Here is a 20,682-nt window from a genome sequence, read left to right as displayed (position 1 = left end):
CAAATACCTCCAGACCTCCATAGACAAGGGTAATCATAGAATTATAGAATATCTTGAGCTGGAAGGGATCCATAGGATTGAGTCCAACTCCCTGCTCCTCCCAGGAGTGCCCAACACAAACTCCTATGACCAAGAGGATCACCCAGAGGTTCCTTTACCCTTGGACAGGGTTAGTGCTGTGGGGAGCCTATTCCAGTGATCAGCTATCCTCTCAGGGGAGAGCTTTTCCATAATGTCCTCTCTGAATTCCCCTGATGCAGCTCCACTCCTGTTCCCCCTGTGCTGTCCTGGCCACCAGCAAGGGGATCGGCAGCTCCTGCCCTGCTTCTGTTGTGAGGAAGCTCTGGACTGCTGTGAGGTCCCCTCCTCGACCACCTCTTCTCCAGCCTGAACCAACCAAATCTCCTCAGATGTTCCCCATAAGTCCTGCCCTTGGTGCTTTTTTCACCACCTTGGTTGCCCTCCCTGGACACACCCTCAGAGTCCCATGTCCTTGTCCTGCTGAGGTGCCCAAAACTGCTCCCAGCACCCAAGGTGCAGACCAGAGCAGGTCCTTCTCCTTCCTCCCTCTGTCCCCTGGATGTGATGCTGTGCTTGGGGCACCCCAGGGCCCAGTGGGGCTGCCCAAAGGCCAACTGTGGCTGCAGAGCTCTGGAGGTGGCTCCCTGTTGGGAGGCAGCAGAGGTTTCAGTGCACAACAGGAAGGCAGAGCTCGGGGCGACTCCCTGAGCCCAACTGCAGCTGCACAGAGTATAAAATGAAAGAGAATTTGCATATCTCCCCATTTCACAGAGCCTGGGGCGGGGGATCGTGGTGTCTGTGCACCTTGTGACATCAGAAACCTCGGCTGCAGCGCAGGACCTCGGCGGAGAAATCCCTGAGCAAGAACATGAAGCTTCTTCCCCTGCTCACAGCTGCGTCCTGCCTCACGCCCCCGGGGCCCTCTCTCTTTGTACAGCAACTGATGAAGTTTTTTTTCCAGATCACATGAGGCAGGATGAAGGGGGAAAATCCTGCCAGGAGCAGAGATGGGCTGCAACTTGAACCTGACCAAGGGGAGACACAGAGCAGTGCCTGGAGAGCTATATAAGAATGTGCCAGGAACAGGAGCAAACACTTGCTCAGGTGAAGGACTCGCATGAATCAGCCATGAATGTGAATGAAGACACTGTTTCCAGGAGGCTTGGAGCCACTAACAAAATCTGTTTGTATTTCATCATCGCCACCCTGGCTGTGTTGCTCGTCTTTGCCTTGGCCACCATCATGGTCCTGGTCGTCCAGAGAACGGTAAGAGATTGATTCATTGCTCTTCTCTTCTCTTCTCTTCTCTTCTCTTCTCTTCTCTTCTCTTCTCTTCTCTTCTTTTTCTCTTCCCTTCTGTTCCCTTTTTCATTTTGTGGCCAGAACAGTTCCTACCTCTGTTATAAAGACACGCACATGAATTAGGGGAAAGTTGAAACACAGATAAAAGAACTTCAGAAAAAGAGGACCTTTCTCCATAGACAACATTTATTCTTGGCACACAGTGCCTACTCTGTAAATGGAAAGAGAAGGCTCCTGACCCAAGGTGCCAAGCAGCTTCTGTCCCACCTGGTTTGGTGTGTGTCTCCTGTTGGTTCTTTGCAGAGCAACCAGTGTTTGAGAAGGTTTGTTCTGGTTCTCTGAAATGGATTGCAGCAGGGGACATGCCACAGCTCTGTGAGACCCTGTGGTGCTGCCTGCTGATGTGGTGAGGCAGAGTTGTCCCGAAGCACCCCAAGCAGTGCTGGTGCCAAGGAGATCCCTTATGCCCCTGTCCCCTCAGTCCTGCCTTGAATTGGATTTTTAATGCACAACCAGAGTTGTAGAAAGGACATCAGTGACACAAGGTCACACACACACACCTCCTCCCTCTACCAACAGTCACTTAAAATAAAATATTGCTCTTGAATGGATCTGGGGTTGATGGGGAACCAGTGACAGCCAGAGCAGAGACAGATGGTTGTGAGGAGAAAAAGTGAATTTCTGACCTTGTAGGGGCATTACCATCAACTTCACCAAGGTAAAATGCCAGGTTAGAAGTTTTATAGTCGCTGAAATATTATTGCAAAAATCAAAGTGCTGAGGTACCCCCACTACTGTTCATGGAGGGAAAGCTCCAGTACAGAGCTGCTGGAGGAACTGGCCATGAAAAACAAAATATGATCCTTTAACTCAATATTTTCTCTTGCTAAATTTACCCTGTGCAATTTGTGTGCCCATGTATGCACATTACCCAGAAATTAAACCAGGAAGGCTTGACTGATACTCCTTCAAGAGAGGAATCATTTACCTGTAATCAGTGTTCTCCCAAAAGAGAAGCACTTTGAGGACAGTTAACATGAGACATGGGGCTTTTTAAGTGAGAAATAGTGGGCTATCAGGGGAGATCTTTAAAATAACAGTCTAGGTAATTACAGACTTGCCACAGCTTTGCTGTATAATGAGGCTTTCATTTGTACTGATTATGGAAGCAAGCATTAAATCACCTCTCCATCAGGATAAAGCAGTTACAGGAGTTGCCAGAGGAACGAGATTGCTGGAAGAGCCAAGGTTTTGACTTAAAAGAGTAATGACACCAATGCAGCTGCTTTGAAAACGAGCTGGCTGAAGGAGGAAATACGAAGCTGAGGGGTGTGAGGAACAAATAAAATCAAGCAGCAATTTTACGCTCTGAGGAGAATTTGGCAGTGAAGCACAGATTGTGTTTTGCTCTCAGGGAGCTCAGAAGCAGAACAGTCTTCCCCCATCTGTGCCTGTCCTGAACTCCCAGGGCAGAGAGGAAGGGTTGGTTCTGTGGGACAGGTTCCACAGGGAACTCCAGCTCCAAAAACACCTCAGCTCTCGGCTGCACTCTCAGAGTGAGGCTGGGCTCAGAATCTTTGGGGAATCTGAGCATCTCCAGAACTGACTGCCAGCACCTGAGGGGCTGGGGAGCCCCTGGAGCCCTGAGTGGCTGTAGGGATCAGAGCACTACCAGCTGACTTCATTATTTTCTTCATTACTCTGACAAAAGGACCAACATTTTGTGTCATCATCTCCTTGGGACAATGAGGTTTTCCCTCCAGATGTTGCCAGCTGGATTGTGTGTGTGAGTTCAGCGGGAGCTTCACACCCTGCTCATGCTGAGCTGAGAGAGAAGCTTTTATTTCCCTCTGTCCAAGGGCTGTTTGGGGGTCACAGGGACAGTGCAGGGGTTGGACCCTTGGGTACCACAGCATTAAGAAGCTTGTGGTGACAAGATCACACTGTCTCTGCCCCCATCACAGGCTGCCTATTGATGAATTCATAATTGCCTAATTTAAGTTGAAGGAAAACAGACTGGAAAAGGAAAATCAAATTCTGCAGAAACCAGGCACTTGCAACCCCCACAATCTGGGTGCTCCAAAGAAGGGAAACACAACATGAAAGGCTGAATGAAAAAGGCAACTATGATTCAAAGCTGCTTCTCTGAATCCTACAGCACCTCTAAGAGACATTATCACACCTCCCCATTTTCCAGCACCCCAAGAAATTTCCTTTACGCCTTGTTTTTCAGAAGGGTGGCACAGCATGTTAGTGCTATATCTGGGAAGGGTCAATTTTAGAGGTAAACTCTGTTTTTTTGGAACTATTTGCAGTGCTAAAGTCAGTTCATTTCTTCAGCTTTCATCTGCAGAACTACTTGGCTTCAGGCCATTGCTGATCTTTCACAAGTGACTCAATTTTCCTCTGGAATGAGCATAGTCTCTGTGTGGTGGTCTGGAGCCATCATTTTTCTTCTTAACACTATTTATAAGTGTCTTAAACCCTCCACCCTTGTGCCTGCTGCATTCACTTCTGGATAGATATGTATATACACACCTCTAGAGATATTTGTGTGTACAGAGAGAGAGATGGCAAACCAGTGACAGAGGATGGGACAGGAAGGGCTGGAAAATGTCATTTTAAGGCACACAGACCCTCACAAGTCTGGTGCTGTACAGAAAGGTTCATCAGACACCTGGGTCTCCCACTGACAAATTGTGTGGATGTCCAGAGTCCATGATCTGGGTTAGTCCATCACTGCTCTGGATTTTGTAGACTTCATCTATTGCACCTCTAAATTGTGTGGGGAAAACCTTTTTATCACCTGTGTGGCAAATACTAAAGTCAGAGCAGGTTTTTCTATTTGCTGATCTGCTCTTTAAGGCTGTTAAGAACCTTTAGCAGTAGATTTGTGAATGACTCATACAGCAGCCAGCACAATCCTGAACTATTTGTTGGGGTTTTATGTCTCCTAAAAACTCATTTTGGCCCCGGGTGCCCCCTCTTGTGGCAACCCTGACAGACAGGAAAATAAAATAAAATTTTAAAAATAAAATAAAATTAAAATACTGAAAATTCCTCTAAAAGCAGATTTCCCACTCACTGAGCACTCCAGGAAATCCACGGAGGCATTTTAGGAAAAAACTGCCCTGGCTCAGCTCTTGCTGTGGGTGTTCTGTGCAGTGACAGTCACCTGCTGTCTGGAAGAGCCACTTTGACAGCTTTGGTCAGCACAGGATAAACTGATTTTCACTCTGTTTCCTGTGAGGCTCGTTACCAGATGAGGGACAGTGGGGACAGTGTCTTCACTTTTCATGTCCAGCTTCAACCCTTGCCTCTTGGCACCTCAGGAGAAAGTGCCCCCAGCATCTTCCCCAGCCAGAGCTGGGTCATAGAATGAATCCCAGAATCATTGAAAAGACCTCCAATTTCATCAAATCCAACCTGTTCCCCATCCCCACCTTGTCCCCAGCCCAGAGCTCTGAGTGCCACCTCCAGCCCTTCCTGGGACACCTCCAGGGATGGGCACTCCAATCCTCCCTGGGCAGCCCCTGCCAAGGCCTGAGCACCCTTTCCATGGGGAAATTCCTGCTGAAATCATGGTGGTTAGAGGCTGAGCAGAAACACAGGAGGCCCTTGGGGATTCTTTTTGAATTGAAGCACTTCCTTTGAGGACAGGGGACCAAAGAGCTCCTCCCCACAGAGCTGCCATGAGGAGATGCCCCTGGGGAGCCTGGCCCAGATACCTGAGCCCAGGTCCATTATGGGGACTGCTTTGCGGGATTTTCCTTGGACTTTCTAGAGTAGATAAAGACCTCACAGAATCCCAGCCTGGTTTGGGTTAGAAGGGACTTTAAAACTCATCCCATCCCAGCTCTGCCATGGCAGGGACACCTCCCACTGTCCCAGGCTGCTCCAAGCCCTGTCCAGCCTGGCCTTGGGCGCTGCCAGGGATCCAGGGGCAGCCACAGCTGCTCTGGGCACCCTGTGCCAGGGCCTGCCCACCCTCACAGGGTCAGAGGTGTCTGGTTCAATGAATATTCACTGTTCTGACCCAGGAATTGAGAATGACCCTTTATTCTGCCTCAGCTTGAGAAAGCTTCTTGTAAAAGGATTAAGAGAAAGAAGAAATAAATCACTTTCACTGGCACCTGATTATCATTTTCTCTAATAAAGCAAACTCAAATTATTCTGCTTGCTGAGTAGACTGAGCTCCTTCATCACCAGCCCCCAGGTCACTCCAGACAGGATGAAATTTGTTGTCTTGAATTTTTTTCTTAGCTAGCACTGTAGAATTTAATCTGTTTGGGCTCCTCCTGTGTGCCTCTTTGCATTCCAAATGACAGCATTACATGTGATATTCTTGCTGCTGGAAAAGAAAGAAATAATACCAGTAATATTTCAAAGGAAGTCCTAAAGGTTTATTTCAGTATCTACTCAATTGTCACTAAAATAAATTGCTTTGCTATGTGCTGATTTTACTCGCTGGGAGCCTTCCCAGGTGAGAACAGAATGCCTTTAGTCCATTTTCATTTTGATTTTATGCCCCGAGTGCAGAGCAGGCTCTGAGCCACCAGCAAGGCAAACACCTCCCTGGCTGCCTGATTTCATTGAGTGCGATCTCACTGGGGGAAGAAGGTTCTTTTTCTGTCACCTAAAATATCCTGAATTCTCCACAGAGAGCAGGAATGTTCAGATATTGCATTGAACAGCAACACTTGCCTGTGCCCCGAGTGTGTGTGAGACAACAGCCCAGGGCAGGGGCAAGGGAAGGAGCTGAGAGGTGCTGGCAGAGATTCCTGGGAGTGTTTTCAGCCCAAACCCTGCTCAGTTTAACATTTGGTGATACATGATGAGATCCATAAGAGCTCCCAAGGGAGGATATTGTGTCAGGGTCAAAAAGCTTGGAAATCCATTTTTTCAAATTCCATCTCTGGGTTCCTGTTCTCCTGCTGCCCAGCACCTCCCCGCACAGCTCAGGAAGGTGACCTGGAGAAATATTGGCTCAGCAGGTGACTCTGCCCTGCCTTACACAGGTATGGGGAGGGAAAATGAACAAATTACAGATCTCCAAATTCCTAGAGAATCACAGAATCATTCAAACTGGGAGAGAGCGCAAGATCAGCGAGTCCAGCCATTAACCTGTCACTGCCCAGTCCCCTGGGAGCAGCTCTGTCACCTCTGCAGGACACGGCATTTAGCATCAGACCAAAGCATAACAAACTCTTTGCTGGCAGCAAATGCAGCTCCACACTCCACTGCTGTTCAAAACATGGCACATGAAGCCAAAGTCTAATTAAAAACCTTCCTAAACATTTAGGATTAGAACATTAAGTACCACAAACAGGCCCAACACAGCTTCACTCCTTGTCCAACCAGCTTCCTCCTCCTCACAATACCCATTATCCACTTCTCACACAGAAACTAGGTGTTTGTGCCGTAACATCACTATGGATGAAGCTGTTCCCACCACAGCAGTGCCCAGTTTTTCCCCAGATATCAGATGTTGTCTTAAAGCTGGTAGAGCTTCCCAAATTTCTCCTTCCTGGACATCCTGATGGGTCACTGAACAGGGAAGTGCTCAGGGCACTGAGTCTGACAGGGCTCAAGGAGAAACTGGGAGAGGTTTTGGGTCCTATGGTTTAATTTTAGGTAAGAGAGGAGCAGGGAGAAGGACTCAATGATCCTCATGGATCCCTTCCAATATGCTAAGCTGGACCTGGCCTGATTAGCCTGCACAATTAGCCCAGGTAATTTGCACCCAGGTAAGAGGAGCTGGTTCAGCCCAGCCTGAGCAGAGCCCACTCCCTGTCACTGAAATCCCTGTGGGATCACCCAGGGTGACACAGAAGGGATGTGACACACAGCAAGGGGCAATGGGAATAAATCACACAGACTCCATTTTCTTCATAGTGGAAAAAGCCCATTCTTTATTCACAGAACTCCTTTTCATACGGTTTTACAGACCTTGTGTGTGACTCCCACTGGTCAGGAGCTTTCTTGCCAATTACTTTATTGGTCAGTAACAAGTTGTTATTCTGTATTAATTGGTCACTCAAACCCTCGGTGTGTACGTGCAGGAAAAGTTGTTTGTGAGAGATGGTTTCCATTTTTCTATCTGACAGTATAAAACCAGTTTATACAGGTGCAAGTAGTTTTTTACCTAGGCATAGATTGTTGTGCTAATGAACTGCTCACACCAGGATTGCTTTCACATGGGCACTTGCACAGTGCCAGCTTGACTTAGAAGAAATGACAGGCCAGCCAGAGCAGGCCTGATTTTATATGGCTTTTCTTTATAATTTTTCTACCTTACTGCAACAAGGAATGCCCAGTGTTCTCTTCAGCAGCTGGCAGAATATTTTACCTCTTGAGGGCATTTATGAGCTGCCAGGAGATCTGGGATGTGTGTTTGGGTGACAGGAAGGTGTCATCAGAGGAATCCTGCTGCATTTCACCCCTGGAGCTGGTTTTCTGGGAATTTCTCATGTCATGCTGGTTGAGGACAATTTCCTATGCCATTTTCATCCTTGGTTTTACATCTCAGCAAGAATTAGGATGAGAGGTGAGGCAGGACATCACTGTCATGCTCAGGCCTGTTTGGGGCTTTAATGATCTTTCCCAGACATGTGGCTCTCCAGGTTGTCCCATCCCACTCTGTCCTACTCTCTCCAAGCCCTGAAATCAGGCACAGAGAGGGATTTTTAGGACTTGTGCTTCTGAAACAGCCCCAAGAGAACCCACATAATTTTCTTACTGCACTGAAGCAATCTGGCTGTGTCAGAAATGTTGATTTTCTATTAGAAAAAATCAGAAATGTTTCAGATCCACAGTTGCACATTAAATGGCTATTTTCTATTCCCAGAATAATCCATCTCTACTCTTTCTTCTCTTTCAGGTAGCTGATCCTGCCATGGAGGGCATCAAAAAACCCATCAGGACAGGTAAGACCCCTAAACAACACAGGCAATTTGTCATATCTCTAATGCAAATACTGCCCAGGGTCACAAATAAGTCAATTGTGCACATCTTAACATTTCCAATAAAGGCTCCTCTTGGTGAAGAGATAGAGTAGTGGGGGGAAAATGAAAATAAGAAAAAAGCTTTCAAATTACTCAGTCCAGTGCATGGCTGAGGAAATAACAAATATTTCTAAATGTGCCCTGGGGTGTCTGTTCCAAAGAGCTTTTTGCCAGGAGATGTGAACATCACTCTGATTTTAAGGTTTTATTTTAAGTGCTGGCTCTTGCAAATATGTGTAAAGTCCTCATCTTCATGAGGGAAGGGTGAAAATGTGTTCCACATATTCCAAAACAGCTCCTGGTTTGAGGGAAAAAAGGAGAAGGAAATGGGTGGGTTGAGAAGGGACAAGGGGAGACCAGCAGCAAAAAGCACAGAGCAAGGAATTGGATCAGGCAGAGGGTGAGCACAGGGAGATTGAAATAAGAAAATCTGTCTAACAGAGACAATTTACCAAGACTCTGCTTTACCTTAGCATGACTCAGGAGCACTGTTCATGTCACTGACACTGTTCATGTCACTGACACTGTGACATGAGCCTCAGACAACTCTCAGCACCAATATCTGACTCCTTGCACTCGTTGGTGCCCAATCCCAGAGGGCAGGGGATGCCATTGTCTCCACCCCAGTGGGGAAATGAAGCCCGTGTTCATCCAGAGGTGGAGCAGAAGGGGAGATTGGAGGAAAATGGGATTGTTCAGCTGGAGCAGAGTGAGGGCAGAGCTCCCCGGGGCTGCAGCTCCTCCCGAGGGGCAGCTCCCATCTCTGCTCGGGGACAGGGACAGGAGCCAGGGCACGGCTGGGGCTGGGCCAGGGCAGCTCAGGCTGGAGATCAGGGCAAGGTTCTTCCCCCAGAGGGTGCTGGCACTGCCCAGGCTCCCCAGGGAATGGGCACGGCCCCGAGGCTGCCAGAGCTCCAGGAGCCTTTGGACAGTGCTGCCAGGGATGCCCAGGGTGGGCTTGGTGGGGGGTCTGGGCAGGGACAGGGGCTGGGCTGGGTGATCCCTTCCGTCCCTCCCAGCTCAGGATACTTTGCGGTTCCAGGATTCTAAGAGGTGCCCAAGGCCTGCAGAGTCCCAGTGCCACAATCACCTTCTCTGCAGCTGCATTTTTGCAGCATTTGGACACCCCTTACTGCATTTTAGGTAACTTTTGAATCCTGACTCTCCCGTGCTGGGCTTGTTTCCCAGCCCACAGCTCCCCAGGCAGTCCCTGTGTGTCCCAGTGTCCTTTCTGAGAGCTTCACATCTTGCCTGAGCATCATTTTTTGTAAGGTATAAAATTCCTGTAACCTGGAGGAATTTTCTTTTCCCCTTAGGCTCTCCCTAAGGCACCCTGAGTGCACACACACTGCTTTCTCTCTAGCACCCTAAGTATCCCCTTAAATCTTCATAAGTCTTTCTCAAGTCTTTTTGTGCTCTGTTGTGTATTTGAAGAGGCTCAGAAATAGAGCAGGATCTGAAGGTACGGAGCCTTATGATCCACAGAGAAGGAGCCACACAGGTTGGACCTGTAGGTCAGCACTTTTCAAAGCAAAGCACAAGGGTTTGGGACATTCCCAGGGCAGAGAGAGAGAGGTCACTGGTCCAAAAGTCCATTTATAGTTATATTTGTATTATTTATATTTATAATATAAATATAAAATAGTTAAATATTAAATGAAAAATAAATAAATATAATTAATAATACCTTATTTCTACAATGATATTAATATTACTTTATATAATATTAATAATAATTTGATGTTTATAAAATATTTATATAGACTATGTATATATAAATATTTCATATTGTATATTTTATAATATTTCATATTGTATATTTTATTGTATATTATTGTATATTTTATAAGTATTATGTAAATATAAAAATATAAATTAAATTAAAATGTAATAATTTTATACATATATTTTAAATTTATTTAGAATATTAAAAATATACATTTATATTATTTATATTTATATTAAACAATATGTATATATATACATATATGCCATATGTAAACCATATATATTTCTATAGATATATATTTTTTATTTCAGCTCAAACAACTCCTGCAGTTGTTTTTGCTCCTCACCAGCAGCTGGCAGGTGCCAGGTAGGAGCAGTGTGCTCTCCCCAGGAATGGAGGAATGGCCACAATGCTGTTTCATCAGCCGGAGCATTTCTGATTTTGGGTCCATATCAATCCCTGGCATCCTCTTGCTCTGAATTTCTGAATTCTGCTGGTCAGTGTGAGATGATGCCATTAGTGAAGGACCAAAGGGGGGCTGAGGGTGAGAGCCCACAGCAGGAGGAGCTGCTGAAAGCTGGTTTTAGTGGATTGAAATGCTCTCCCAGCCCATCAGTCTCTGCTGGAGGGTAACAGCATTCAAGTGGGAGCAAATTGTCAGGGCCTTTTATTTTCCTCTTAAAATGCATAAAGCAGAGCTTATTAATTATCAGCAAAAAAGAGAGATGGGGAAGACTTTGAGGTGGTCAAAGAATCTGATTTTATTGTGGGATACAAACGCTTATATACTATTTTAGGGAGACTAGTAATGTGTACTACAATGATTGGTTACAGATCACATAAACAAACTTATACATTTGAAACATCTTTTTCCTGCAGAAGTCTGATGTAACTTTCTTTTTCTGGTAAACCCGTCTGATTGAATCCTCTTGCAATCTTGATTTAATCCTCAAAGTTCTGTTTGCTCTTGCCAAGGCATTTTGTTTGTCAAATCTCTTCTGCTAATAAGGTCCAAAGCACTCTCTGTTTGTGTACCCCAACAATTGATTACTATACCCAGTGGCTAATTTACTGAGGGCCCCTCACAGGGAGCTCTCTCAGCTGCTGCCTGCTGGCAACCAAGCAAGGACTTGTGGCAACTGCTGCCAGGTCCCACCCAGGGACAGGAGCAGGTCAGACATTGAGGAAGGGGACTGAGCTGAGGCTGGAGTTGCTGTGGGTTTAGATTTGGATCCATTCTGCATTGCTGCATCTGGCAGCCCAGATGGAAAGTGGATGTGGTTTGTAGCCGTGAACCAGGGCTCCTGCATTGTTAAAATGGGCAAGGGAGTGAAAAACCAGCATTGCCCAGCTGGGTGCTCAGCCTGGCTCCAGCCCTCTGCCAGTGCCAGCATCTCAGGGATGCTCTGGGGGACACAGCCCCACTCCTGGAAGGGTCCAGGCTGCACAGGGCTTGGAGCAACCTGGGATAGTGGGAGGTGCCCATGGATGAGATTTAATGTCCCTCCCAGTCCAAACCCTTCCATGATCCTGTGGCACAATCCTGAGCTGGGTCCAGCTGAGGTCACTCAGGCAGAGACCTCACTGAGCTGCCAACTGGCAGCAGCGCAGACCCAGCCACAATAGGCATTAATTGTGTCTTATTAAAGCAGGGAAATGCAATGATTTAATTTCATCCCCAATGAGATAATGTTCTATTGTTAGCTAAACACCAGTGGGCACTAAAGCAGATTTATGGGAGTTTTCCAGCCCTGACTCAGCTGTCAGGCCCCAATGGATGGGCTGCAGGAATCCACAGGCACAGGCTGAGAGGGATGCAATGTCAGCTCATTAAATGTTTTGTGAAAAATGGGATCAGATCCTCCAATCCTCCGTGGCACTGTCAGTGCAGTACCTGAGCAACAGGGGGAAGGAATTAAATCCATCACTAAGTGTTTGTGAAATGTCCTTTCTGTGGAAGTATTTCTCTGCCAAAACTCATCCCCATTTCACAAATAACAAATCATCTATTAGTGTGGATCTGAGGGGTATTGTTATGTTCATTTTTTAGAGGGAAAATGAACTCACAGACAAATTGATGACCTGGAAAGGTACAGCCCTCATCATCTCCTTGCTGGCCTCTCCGAGCCTCATTTCACTGGGAATTGTGTAATCTGGGCTGATGGCTTTTCTTGTTATTTGCGCTGCAAAGATTTGGTATCAAAATCTCTTCTCATTTACAAAAGGGAAAAAAAAAACCAAAAATCATCTGCAGATACAAATGAACACATACACACAACTTATAGGTATTTTTCTCTGACACTCAACAAACCAGGAAAAGAAATCCAGCACCCTGCTCTCAGTTCCAATGGAAAACATGTTCCCAAATAAAAATCTGGCCCTGAGAAATCAATATAATACAGGTGACAGTCACAAACCTGCCACTGTAGAGAAATTCAGGCTGAAGCCAAGGAGCCTTTTCAAATCTGCAGCCGTGTCTCAGAGGGCAGTTTGGCCTTCTGCAACCAAACCTGATCCCAACGCTATGAGAAGCAGCTGAGGGAGCTGGAAAGGGGCTCAGCCTGGAGCAAAGGAGGCTCAGGGGGGACCTTGTGGCTCTGCACAGCTCCTGACAGGAGGGGACAGCCGGGGGGTCGGGCTCTGCTCCAGGGAACAGGGACAGGAGGAGAGGGAACGGCTCAGGCTGGGCCAGGGCAGGCTCAGGGTGGGCACCAGCAGGAATTTCCCCATGGAAAGGGGAAATTCAGGCCTTTTCACAGGCGGCCCATGAATGTTTGGATTGCCCATCCCTGGAGGTGTCCCAGGAAGGGCTGGAGGGGACACTCAGAGCTCTGGGCTGGGGACAAGGTGGGGACCAGGCACGGGTGGATTTGATGATCTTGGAGGTCTTTTCCAAGCTCGATGACCCTGTGATTGTGTGATGACACTGCAGGGCATCAGACACCAATCCCAAAGCAGTGGGCTCCTCAGAAATGGTTATTTCACGCTAAGCCAAAAAGGTTTTTCCCTTGTCAGCCTCAGTCCAGGGAGGTCTCTGGGTGCATTAATGTGACCCTGTCTGAGGGCAGGGCAGAGGAGTTGTGTTTCTAGGGTTGAAAAACCTGGGCAAGCCTGGGCTTGCAAATGCTAGAAAGAGTGCAGAGGCCTCCTGCAGGCCAGCATCAGGGGAAATGCACCACACACACCCAGGGTGGGCTGCTGGCTGAGGTCTCCACGGCTGGGCTGATTGGTGTTGCTCAGAGTGCTCAGGGTTGGCTCTGCCCTCTCTCCAACACTTAAAACACAAGCTACACACACACACACACATATATAAGAATAGCTGATTATATTACGTGGCCTTTGCTACACTGAGAAGCAGGCAGAGATTTAAAGAATTTTGACCTAAAATTCCACAGGTTTGGCAGTACTCAGGTGTGCAGTGAGGAATTCATCCGAGGTTTTTCCTAAATTTGGTGGGGAGAAATGGGATATTTCTTTAATTTCTGGTTTTGGAAGGAAATTAGGCAGCTGAGTTCAGTCCCCTTCAGACCTGAGTGCAGCTGTGGGGCTCTCGGGGACCAAGGGCCCTGGGTATGTGTGTGACAGGCACAGCCAGGAGCAGAGCCCAGAGCTCTGTCACGGAGCCCAGGAGGGGATGTCACCCAGCTGCCACTTGTCACAGCAGCACAGGCTGGGCCAGTCCTTTGGCGGCTGTTTGCAGAGCACTGAACTGGCAGGAGAGAGTTAAAATTAGCTACAGGAACTTCAGGGAGTGGCTGATGAGAAATAAATGATGCAAATTCTGCTAACTCTGGCTTGCTGACAGACATGTGTGACATCATCTTACCTAATTCCATAAGCACTTAAATCCACGGGGGTTACACAGGAATCAAAACCTGTTTATTGCCTGCCTTTACTTCTTTACCTCACAGAATAATTGAGGGTTTTGCCCTGCTTCTGTGCCTGCCCACAGTCAGCCCCCAACCAGAGGTGATGCCACCCCCATGGCAGTGGAATGTCACCAGGGATGGCTGGGAGCAGGACAAGCCTCAGGAACCCCACTTGAGGGGCTTTCCACGTCTGGGTAGCAGCACCTTCCATGCTGACAGAGCCACTTTCAGCTCGTGGTTTCAGTGCCCTTTGCTAGTGCTCCTCTCTGACCCATCTCAGAGGTGGGGAAACTGAGGCAGCCAGCAGAAAGAGCTTTCCCTAGCACATTCACATCCTCTTGGACCTGTCTGGCAGCAGCCCATGTGTCCCCATGTCCCTGAGCCCTTGGCTTCCTCCTGGTTGGACATGGTGCTGCTGTGTTTTGATGCTCTGAGAGAACATCAGGCATTCATTTTGCACCTCAGGGTGAAATTATGGGAGCTCAGTGAAATTGCAACTTCTCTGAGATCCATTTCTCAGTCCCATTTCCCAGTCCCCTTTCCCAGTCCTCTTTCCCAATCCCATTTCCCACTCTCATTTCCCAATCCCATTTCCCAGTCCCCTTTCCCAGTCCCCTTTTGGCTCAGTGGGGAAAAGCTGCATGGAGCTCCTGGAAACAGCCAGGCTCTTTTCCTTGGGGCTGCACCCTCTGGATGCCCATCCTACCATAAAAAGGGTCGAAAAGACAAGAATAAATTATCTCCTGGTATCTTCTTTAGGGTTCCCCCTAAGACCCCTGCCTTATCCAGCAGATTTCCCTGCAGCAGATCTGCAGTGCCTGTGCCTCACAGCACACAGTGAAACCAGTGTGTTCTCCTTGGTCCTCAGCCCCAAATGGAGCTTTGTCTTTCCTCCTCCTCGCAGCATTTTTAAGCTCATCTAATCCCATTGATTGCAGAGGGATTTCCTCTGATTTACACCATGACTCGTGCAAAGCCAATTAGGCCATGTGAGCACATCCATCGATCAGTCCTAAAGGTAATTTCAGCCACTCTTGGCTTGAGCTGAAATGTTTCAGATAAAAGAATTAACTTGAGAAATAAAAGTAGAAAACAGTTATAAGCTGCTTCAGCAGAGTGAGGACCAGACCTGTCTCTCTAAAACATTTTTTTTTCCATAATTTCCCTTCTGACTAATGCAGCTGATGTCACCGAATTTAAACGCAGGCACACGAAACTTGCTGACAGCAGTAAATGTTAAATACAGCTCTGGAAATGCACAGTGCAGCCGTGTCAGAGAGGGGAGATCTTTAGAGACTCCATGGACACCCTGAGCAGCTCAGGCCCAGCCAGGTCAGGGCAGCTCTGGGCACTTTCTGGGCAGGCTCAGCATTGGGCTTGGCACAGCTTGCAGGGCTGCAGCCTCCAGGGCTGCTGGTGCAGCAGGGGATTTTCAGCCTTTGGAGGGTAAACCCCCTAAATGCCACTGAGTTTCTGTAAATAATCTCCCCCTTCCTGCAGACACAGCAGTGTGAGTGGGTTCGGGGTGCTGACTGTGTTACCTGACTTGTTATCACCACAGCTGAAATAAGGGCCAGAAGGTTTTTCGCCCATCCTAAGCCATATCTCCACATCTCTGCAGTGCCTGTGCCCTCACTAAGACACCAGATTTACATGACTAACACCAGGAAAGCAGGTTCTGGTTTTTCTTCGGGGATTTCCAGAATGGTGAAGGGACTTTGGTACATAACTTACTCATTCTTGGAGAGCAGTGAGCTTCTGCTCACCACAAAAGTCTTTAAACTACTGAAATCAGATAAATATTGCAATTTTTTTCAAGATATCCACAGTTTCTGTCTCCAGTGGAGAGTGCAAAGGGTGCAGTACATATCACACCAATCCCTTCCATCTAGGGGAACTTGGGTGTGGGACCAGCTTCTCCCTGATTTTTCCATCCTTGTTATCAGAACTCCCTCAGAAATCAGGTCATATAGATACAGCAAGGGTCTGGAGATTTAAATCTCTTATCATTACCCCAGTTTCAGGAATCCTATGAAATTTAAGATCCTTATCCCACTCTGCATATAAATAGAGCTCTTGTTAGAATCATTGAACCACAGAATATCCTGAGCTGGAAGGAAATGAAAGGAATCATTCAGTGCCACCCCTGTCCCTGCCCAGACCCCCCAGCAAGCCCACCCTGGGCATCCCTGGCAGCGCTGTCCAAAGGCTCCTGGAGCTCTGGCAGCCTCGGGGCCGTGCCCATTCCCTGGGGAGCCTGGGCAGTGCCAGCACCCTCTGGGGGAAGAACCTTGCCCTGAGCTCCAGCCTGAGCTGCCCTTGCCCGGCCCCAGCCGTGCCCTGGCTCCTGTCCCTGTCCCCGAGCAGAGATGGGAGCTGCCCCTCGGGAGGAGCTGCAGCCCCGGGGAGCTCTGCCCTCACTCTGCTCCAGCTGAACAATCCCAGAGCCCTCAGCTGCTCCTGACGGGCCCCTCCAGACCCTTCCCCATCCCTGTGTCCCTCCTTTGGAGACTCTCTCACAGCTTTAGATCTTTCTTTCATTGTGACTCTCAAAAGTGCCCCCAGGGATTGAGGTGAGGCCCCATCAGCACTGAGCAGAGTGGGGCATGTGAGGATCATGACACACAACATCTGATGTCAGGTTTTAGTAGGGCTTAGTTTTGTGCATTAGCTGGCCCTTCAGAGACCCTTGTAGGTTAGGGCACTGTGATATCAGTTTTATAAACCAAGTCGCAGGAAAACTTCAGAGTTTTGTGTACCCTGGGAGAGGGAGTCTAATTTAAAAAAGCTTTACTGAAACACCTTCCTGCTTTGTTCTTGGTGTTCAGCTGTGGAATGGAACACCAAAAATTCCCAGTTTGCCATCTGAGCTCATGTGCACTTCCACAGCCACAGATGGGCCAGGAGATATAACAGAGAGCAAATGCAAGGAGAAATACCCATTCACCTGTCAGGCTGCATCACTGGGATATGCACTGTTTTCCTGGATGGACACACCTTGTCTGTATGTCCATCCACCTGTGGATCTAGGGAACAATTCTGTGTCATGCAGAATAAAGACAGAATAATCACAGAATCACTGACTGAATCCTAGAATGGTTTGGGTTTGAAAAGACCTTAAATGTCATTTCATCCCACCCCCCGCCATGGGCAGGGACACCTTCCACTGTCCCAGGCTGCTCCAGGCCCCATCCAGCCTGGCCTTGGACACTGCCAGGAATGGATAATCAGTGCCATTAACTGAACAACCAGTATGGTGAGAGGAGGAAAAACTTACAGAGAGGAGATGGAAGGCAGGAATATGGACGGAAAGGAGGTGAAATGCAAGGGGGAGAAGTGGGGAGCAGGGTCTGGGATGCAGGATCTGGATCACAGGGACGCGGTGCCGGGATGCAGGGGATGGGACGCCGGGATGCGGTGCCGGGATGCGGTGCCAGGATGTGGGGATGGACTCGGCTCCTCGGTGCGCTGCGGCCGCCTGCAGTGCCGGGCACGGCCGTGGGATGGAGCCGTCCCCGCGGCCGTGGGACGGAGCACTGCGCGAGGCACGGCACAGGGAGGGAACAATACCTGCGTCCCGTGAGATGGAGCTATCCCAGCGTCGCGTGGGATGGAGCAGTTCCCGCATCCCGTGGGAGCGAACAGATCCCGCGGCCGTGGGATGGAGCAGTTCCCGTATCCCATGGGACGGAGCCGTTCCCGCGTCCCGTGGGATGGAGCAGTCCCCATGGGATGGAGCAGTTCCCGTGGGATGGAACAGCTCCCGTGGGATGGAACAGCTCCCGTGGGATGGAGCCGTCCCTTCGCGGGACAGTCCCGGCGCTTCCCCGTCCCGGCGCTTTGGATTTGGGACATTCCCGGGGCTCGGCTGCTGCCCTGGGCTCGAAGCGCCGGGCCGTGCCCTCGGGGTGTGCGGGGCAGGAGCGGGGCCGGCTCGGCCCCTCCAGCAGCAGCTTTCGGATCCCTGGTGCCCAGAGCAGCTGTGGCTGCCCCTGGATCCCTGGCAGTGCCCAAGGCCAGGCTGGACAGGGCTTGGAGCAGCCTGGGACAGTGGGAGGTGTCCCTGCCATGGCAGGGTGGAACAGCATGAGCTTTAAGGTCCCTTCCAACCCAAACCACTCTAGGATTATATGAACAACCTGAAGTCCTGGTGAAATCCACATTTTAACCATGAGGGAACAGAGCAACATTCCAAAAGCACCCAAAGAACTATTTTCAGAACTTTGTCCCACTTAAATGTTTAAAAGCTTTCTGTAATTGCACCACAAAAACAACTTGGTTGAATTAAGCTTACCTGGACATAATTTCTATTTCATAGAATCAGAATCCCAAATTGGTTTGGGTTAGAAGGGACCTTATAGCTCATCTTGTTCCACCCCCTGCCATGGCAGGGACACCTCCCACTGTGCCAGGCTGCTCCAAGCCCTGTCCAGCCTGGCCTTGGGCACTGCCAGGGATCCAGGGGCAGCCACAGCTGCTCTGGGCACCCTGTGCCAGGGCCTGCCCACCCTCACTGTAATTCCTCCCTGTATGTATTCCAAATGCACCCTCTTTTAATTTAACACCATCACTCCTATTTTTAAGAAGCAGGGTAAGGAATTTAATTTTTCATGGCTGAGAGCTGCAATCTGCCAGAGCTTTAGGTTGTTATAGATTTACCAGTTGAGCAACAGTGCTCTGAATTCCCTGGGCAGATCAAATATTCTCAGGCAAGGAGTAAGAACCATGCTGGAAGTGGGGTACCAAGTGCTGGCTGCATTTTGCAGTACCAAAAAATAAAAAAAATAAAGTTCAGGAGCAATGAGTTAATCTGTTGTTTTCTTCAGGTAACACCTTGGAAGACTATTTGAGGATCCTACAGAGAGTCCCAGGCAAGAGAGCTGTTGCCTACATGAGAGGTCAGCGGGGATTCCAGGGTGGAGGAAAAGGGTTGGGAAAGGGAAATTTCAGAGCTGTCTGAAAAGCTGCTGCTGTCATTCACACTGGGTTGAGTGGCAAATAGCCTTTTTGTCCAAATGGGCATTTTATAGGAAGATAATTTCTTAGCTGTGCTGGAATGTGACTGGCAAATCCCTATCTTATACTAGAAACTTTGTTTTTAACTTGATAAACATAAAAGGAAATAAAGATCTACCTTCTGCAGACGCACAGAGGAATGTACGCCTCCATGAGCTATACAATCTCCATGAATATGGAGAGCATATGAATGTACATCTCTGTGAATTCCCTTCAAATGCCAAATGGGGAAATAATGAACACTCCTGCATTTCGCTATCCTGGGTTTCCCGAGGGCTGAGTAAATCCTTGGAATTTTTAGTGCCCCACCTCCATGTGTGAACTCCCAGCTGTCTTTCCAGGAGTTTTCCTGGAGTTTCCTGCAGGAAACCACTGAGCAGGTGACTCCTTTTAGCAGGAAACACTGCTTGAAGTGCCCTAAGGCTCGAGGGAGCTCAGTGGAGCTCGGAGCTAACAGCCCTTTGCTTTCCCTGCAGTGTCCAGCACAGTGAACAGCTCCAGGCTGAGCCTGGTGGAGAAGGAGTCCTGTGAGGCCATCAAGTGCCAGAGCCAGGAGCTGGTGATCAGGGAACAAGGCCTCTACTTGATCTTCTGCAACTTGAACTTTCACTTTCCCAACTGCTCCAAGAGCCCCATCGACATCAAGATTGAGCTCCTGGTGAACGACAGGGTGGACAGGCAGACGTTGTCCACGTTTTGTGCGTCGGAAACGTGCCAAGACAAGACTTTTAAGACCTTGCTCCATCTGCACTTGACACACCTGAAGGAGAATGACAAAATATCAGTAACACTGAACCATCCTGAATTCCTGAATGACATTTCTCTTCCCAATGAAAATGTTCTCGGGGTCTTGAGGTACGGCAATGGAACAGCAGCTCCCTGACGTCCCACTGCTGCCCAAACCCCTTCTCTGAACACCAGCAGCCTACTTTAACTAGGCACCACCTTGGTTTAAATTTCACACCTCACCTCATCCCTAGGGTGAACAAGGAACTTTGTGAGTGTCCCAGAAAAAAACACTGCAAGAGCCAGAGCTGCCAAGTTCCCTGGGCTGGCTCCAGGTGGGATTGTTGGACTATCCAGCACATAACTCACCAAGTGCTCCTCAAAATAATCTGTGCAAACACAGACTAAAACCCAGCCAGATCATGGCAAGAATCCACAATACAGAGAATTTTAGGGTCATAAACTGCTGGCACAGTGTCTGTGTTCAGACATGGGGAAATCTGTTTAACTCTATTTTATGGAGTAGTGTATTAACCCACTCTTTCCAAAAACTCAACAGTCAAAGCTTGTAGTCAAAGTTTTTCTTTACCATGGGCACTCAATGACAACTCTGGAGCAGATTCATTGTACAACAGCAAAAATTATGAAATTATTGACTCTTGGGCTGGTAGCTGAAACTCTGGGGCAGGACATAGGAGATTTGGGAATTACAGGATATTTCTGTGCTGCAGTCTGCTACGGACTTAATGTTATTACTTTCAAGTGTCTTCCTTGTCACTATTTATCCATCTTTTCTATTTAAATATAAAGCTCTTTGGGACAGACTTTGTCTAAGCAGAGTGCTCAGCCTCTGTTTTCCCCTGGGGTTCTCAGATCTTTTCACATTAAACATTAAAACAGCAATGGAGTTGCCAATCTGGCAAATAGCAAAGTCCATTAGGACGCATTTTCCTTGAGTGCTGCCCTGCCAGTCTGGCAGTCCCTGTGTGACACAGACCACACTGGGCTGGGAATA

The 20,682-nt window shown here is 48.3% G+C and overlaps 1 protein-coding gene across 1 annotated transcript; it reads left to right on the top strand.

Annotated features, from left to right (window-relative positions):
- Positions 1 to 1,092: 1,092 nt before the first annotated feature.
- Positions 1,093 to 19,824, top strand: TNFSF8 (TNF superfamily member 8). Its single transcript, XM_041406696.1, has 4 exons — positions 1,093 to 1,287; positions 8,204 to 8,249; positions 18,752 to 18,823; positions 19,418 to 19,824. The coding sequence occupies exons 1-4, from the start codon at positions 1,093 to 1,095 to the stop codon at positions 19,822 to 19,824; spliced, it is 720 nt and encodes a 239-aa protein (XP_041262630.1).
- Positions 19,825 to 20,682: the final 858 nt, after the last annotated feature.

Source organism: Onychostruthus taczanowskii, unplaced genomic scaffold, assembly GCF_017590055.1.
Source record: "Onychostruthus taczanowskii isolate IOZ18803 unplaced genomic scaffold, ASM1759005v1 scaffold25, whole genome shotgun sequence".
NCBI lineage: Eukaryota > Metazoa > Chordata > Aves > Passeriformes > Passeridae > Onychostruthus > Onychostruthus taczanowskii.
This window is presented reverse-complemented; position numbering and strand designations above follow the sequence as displayed.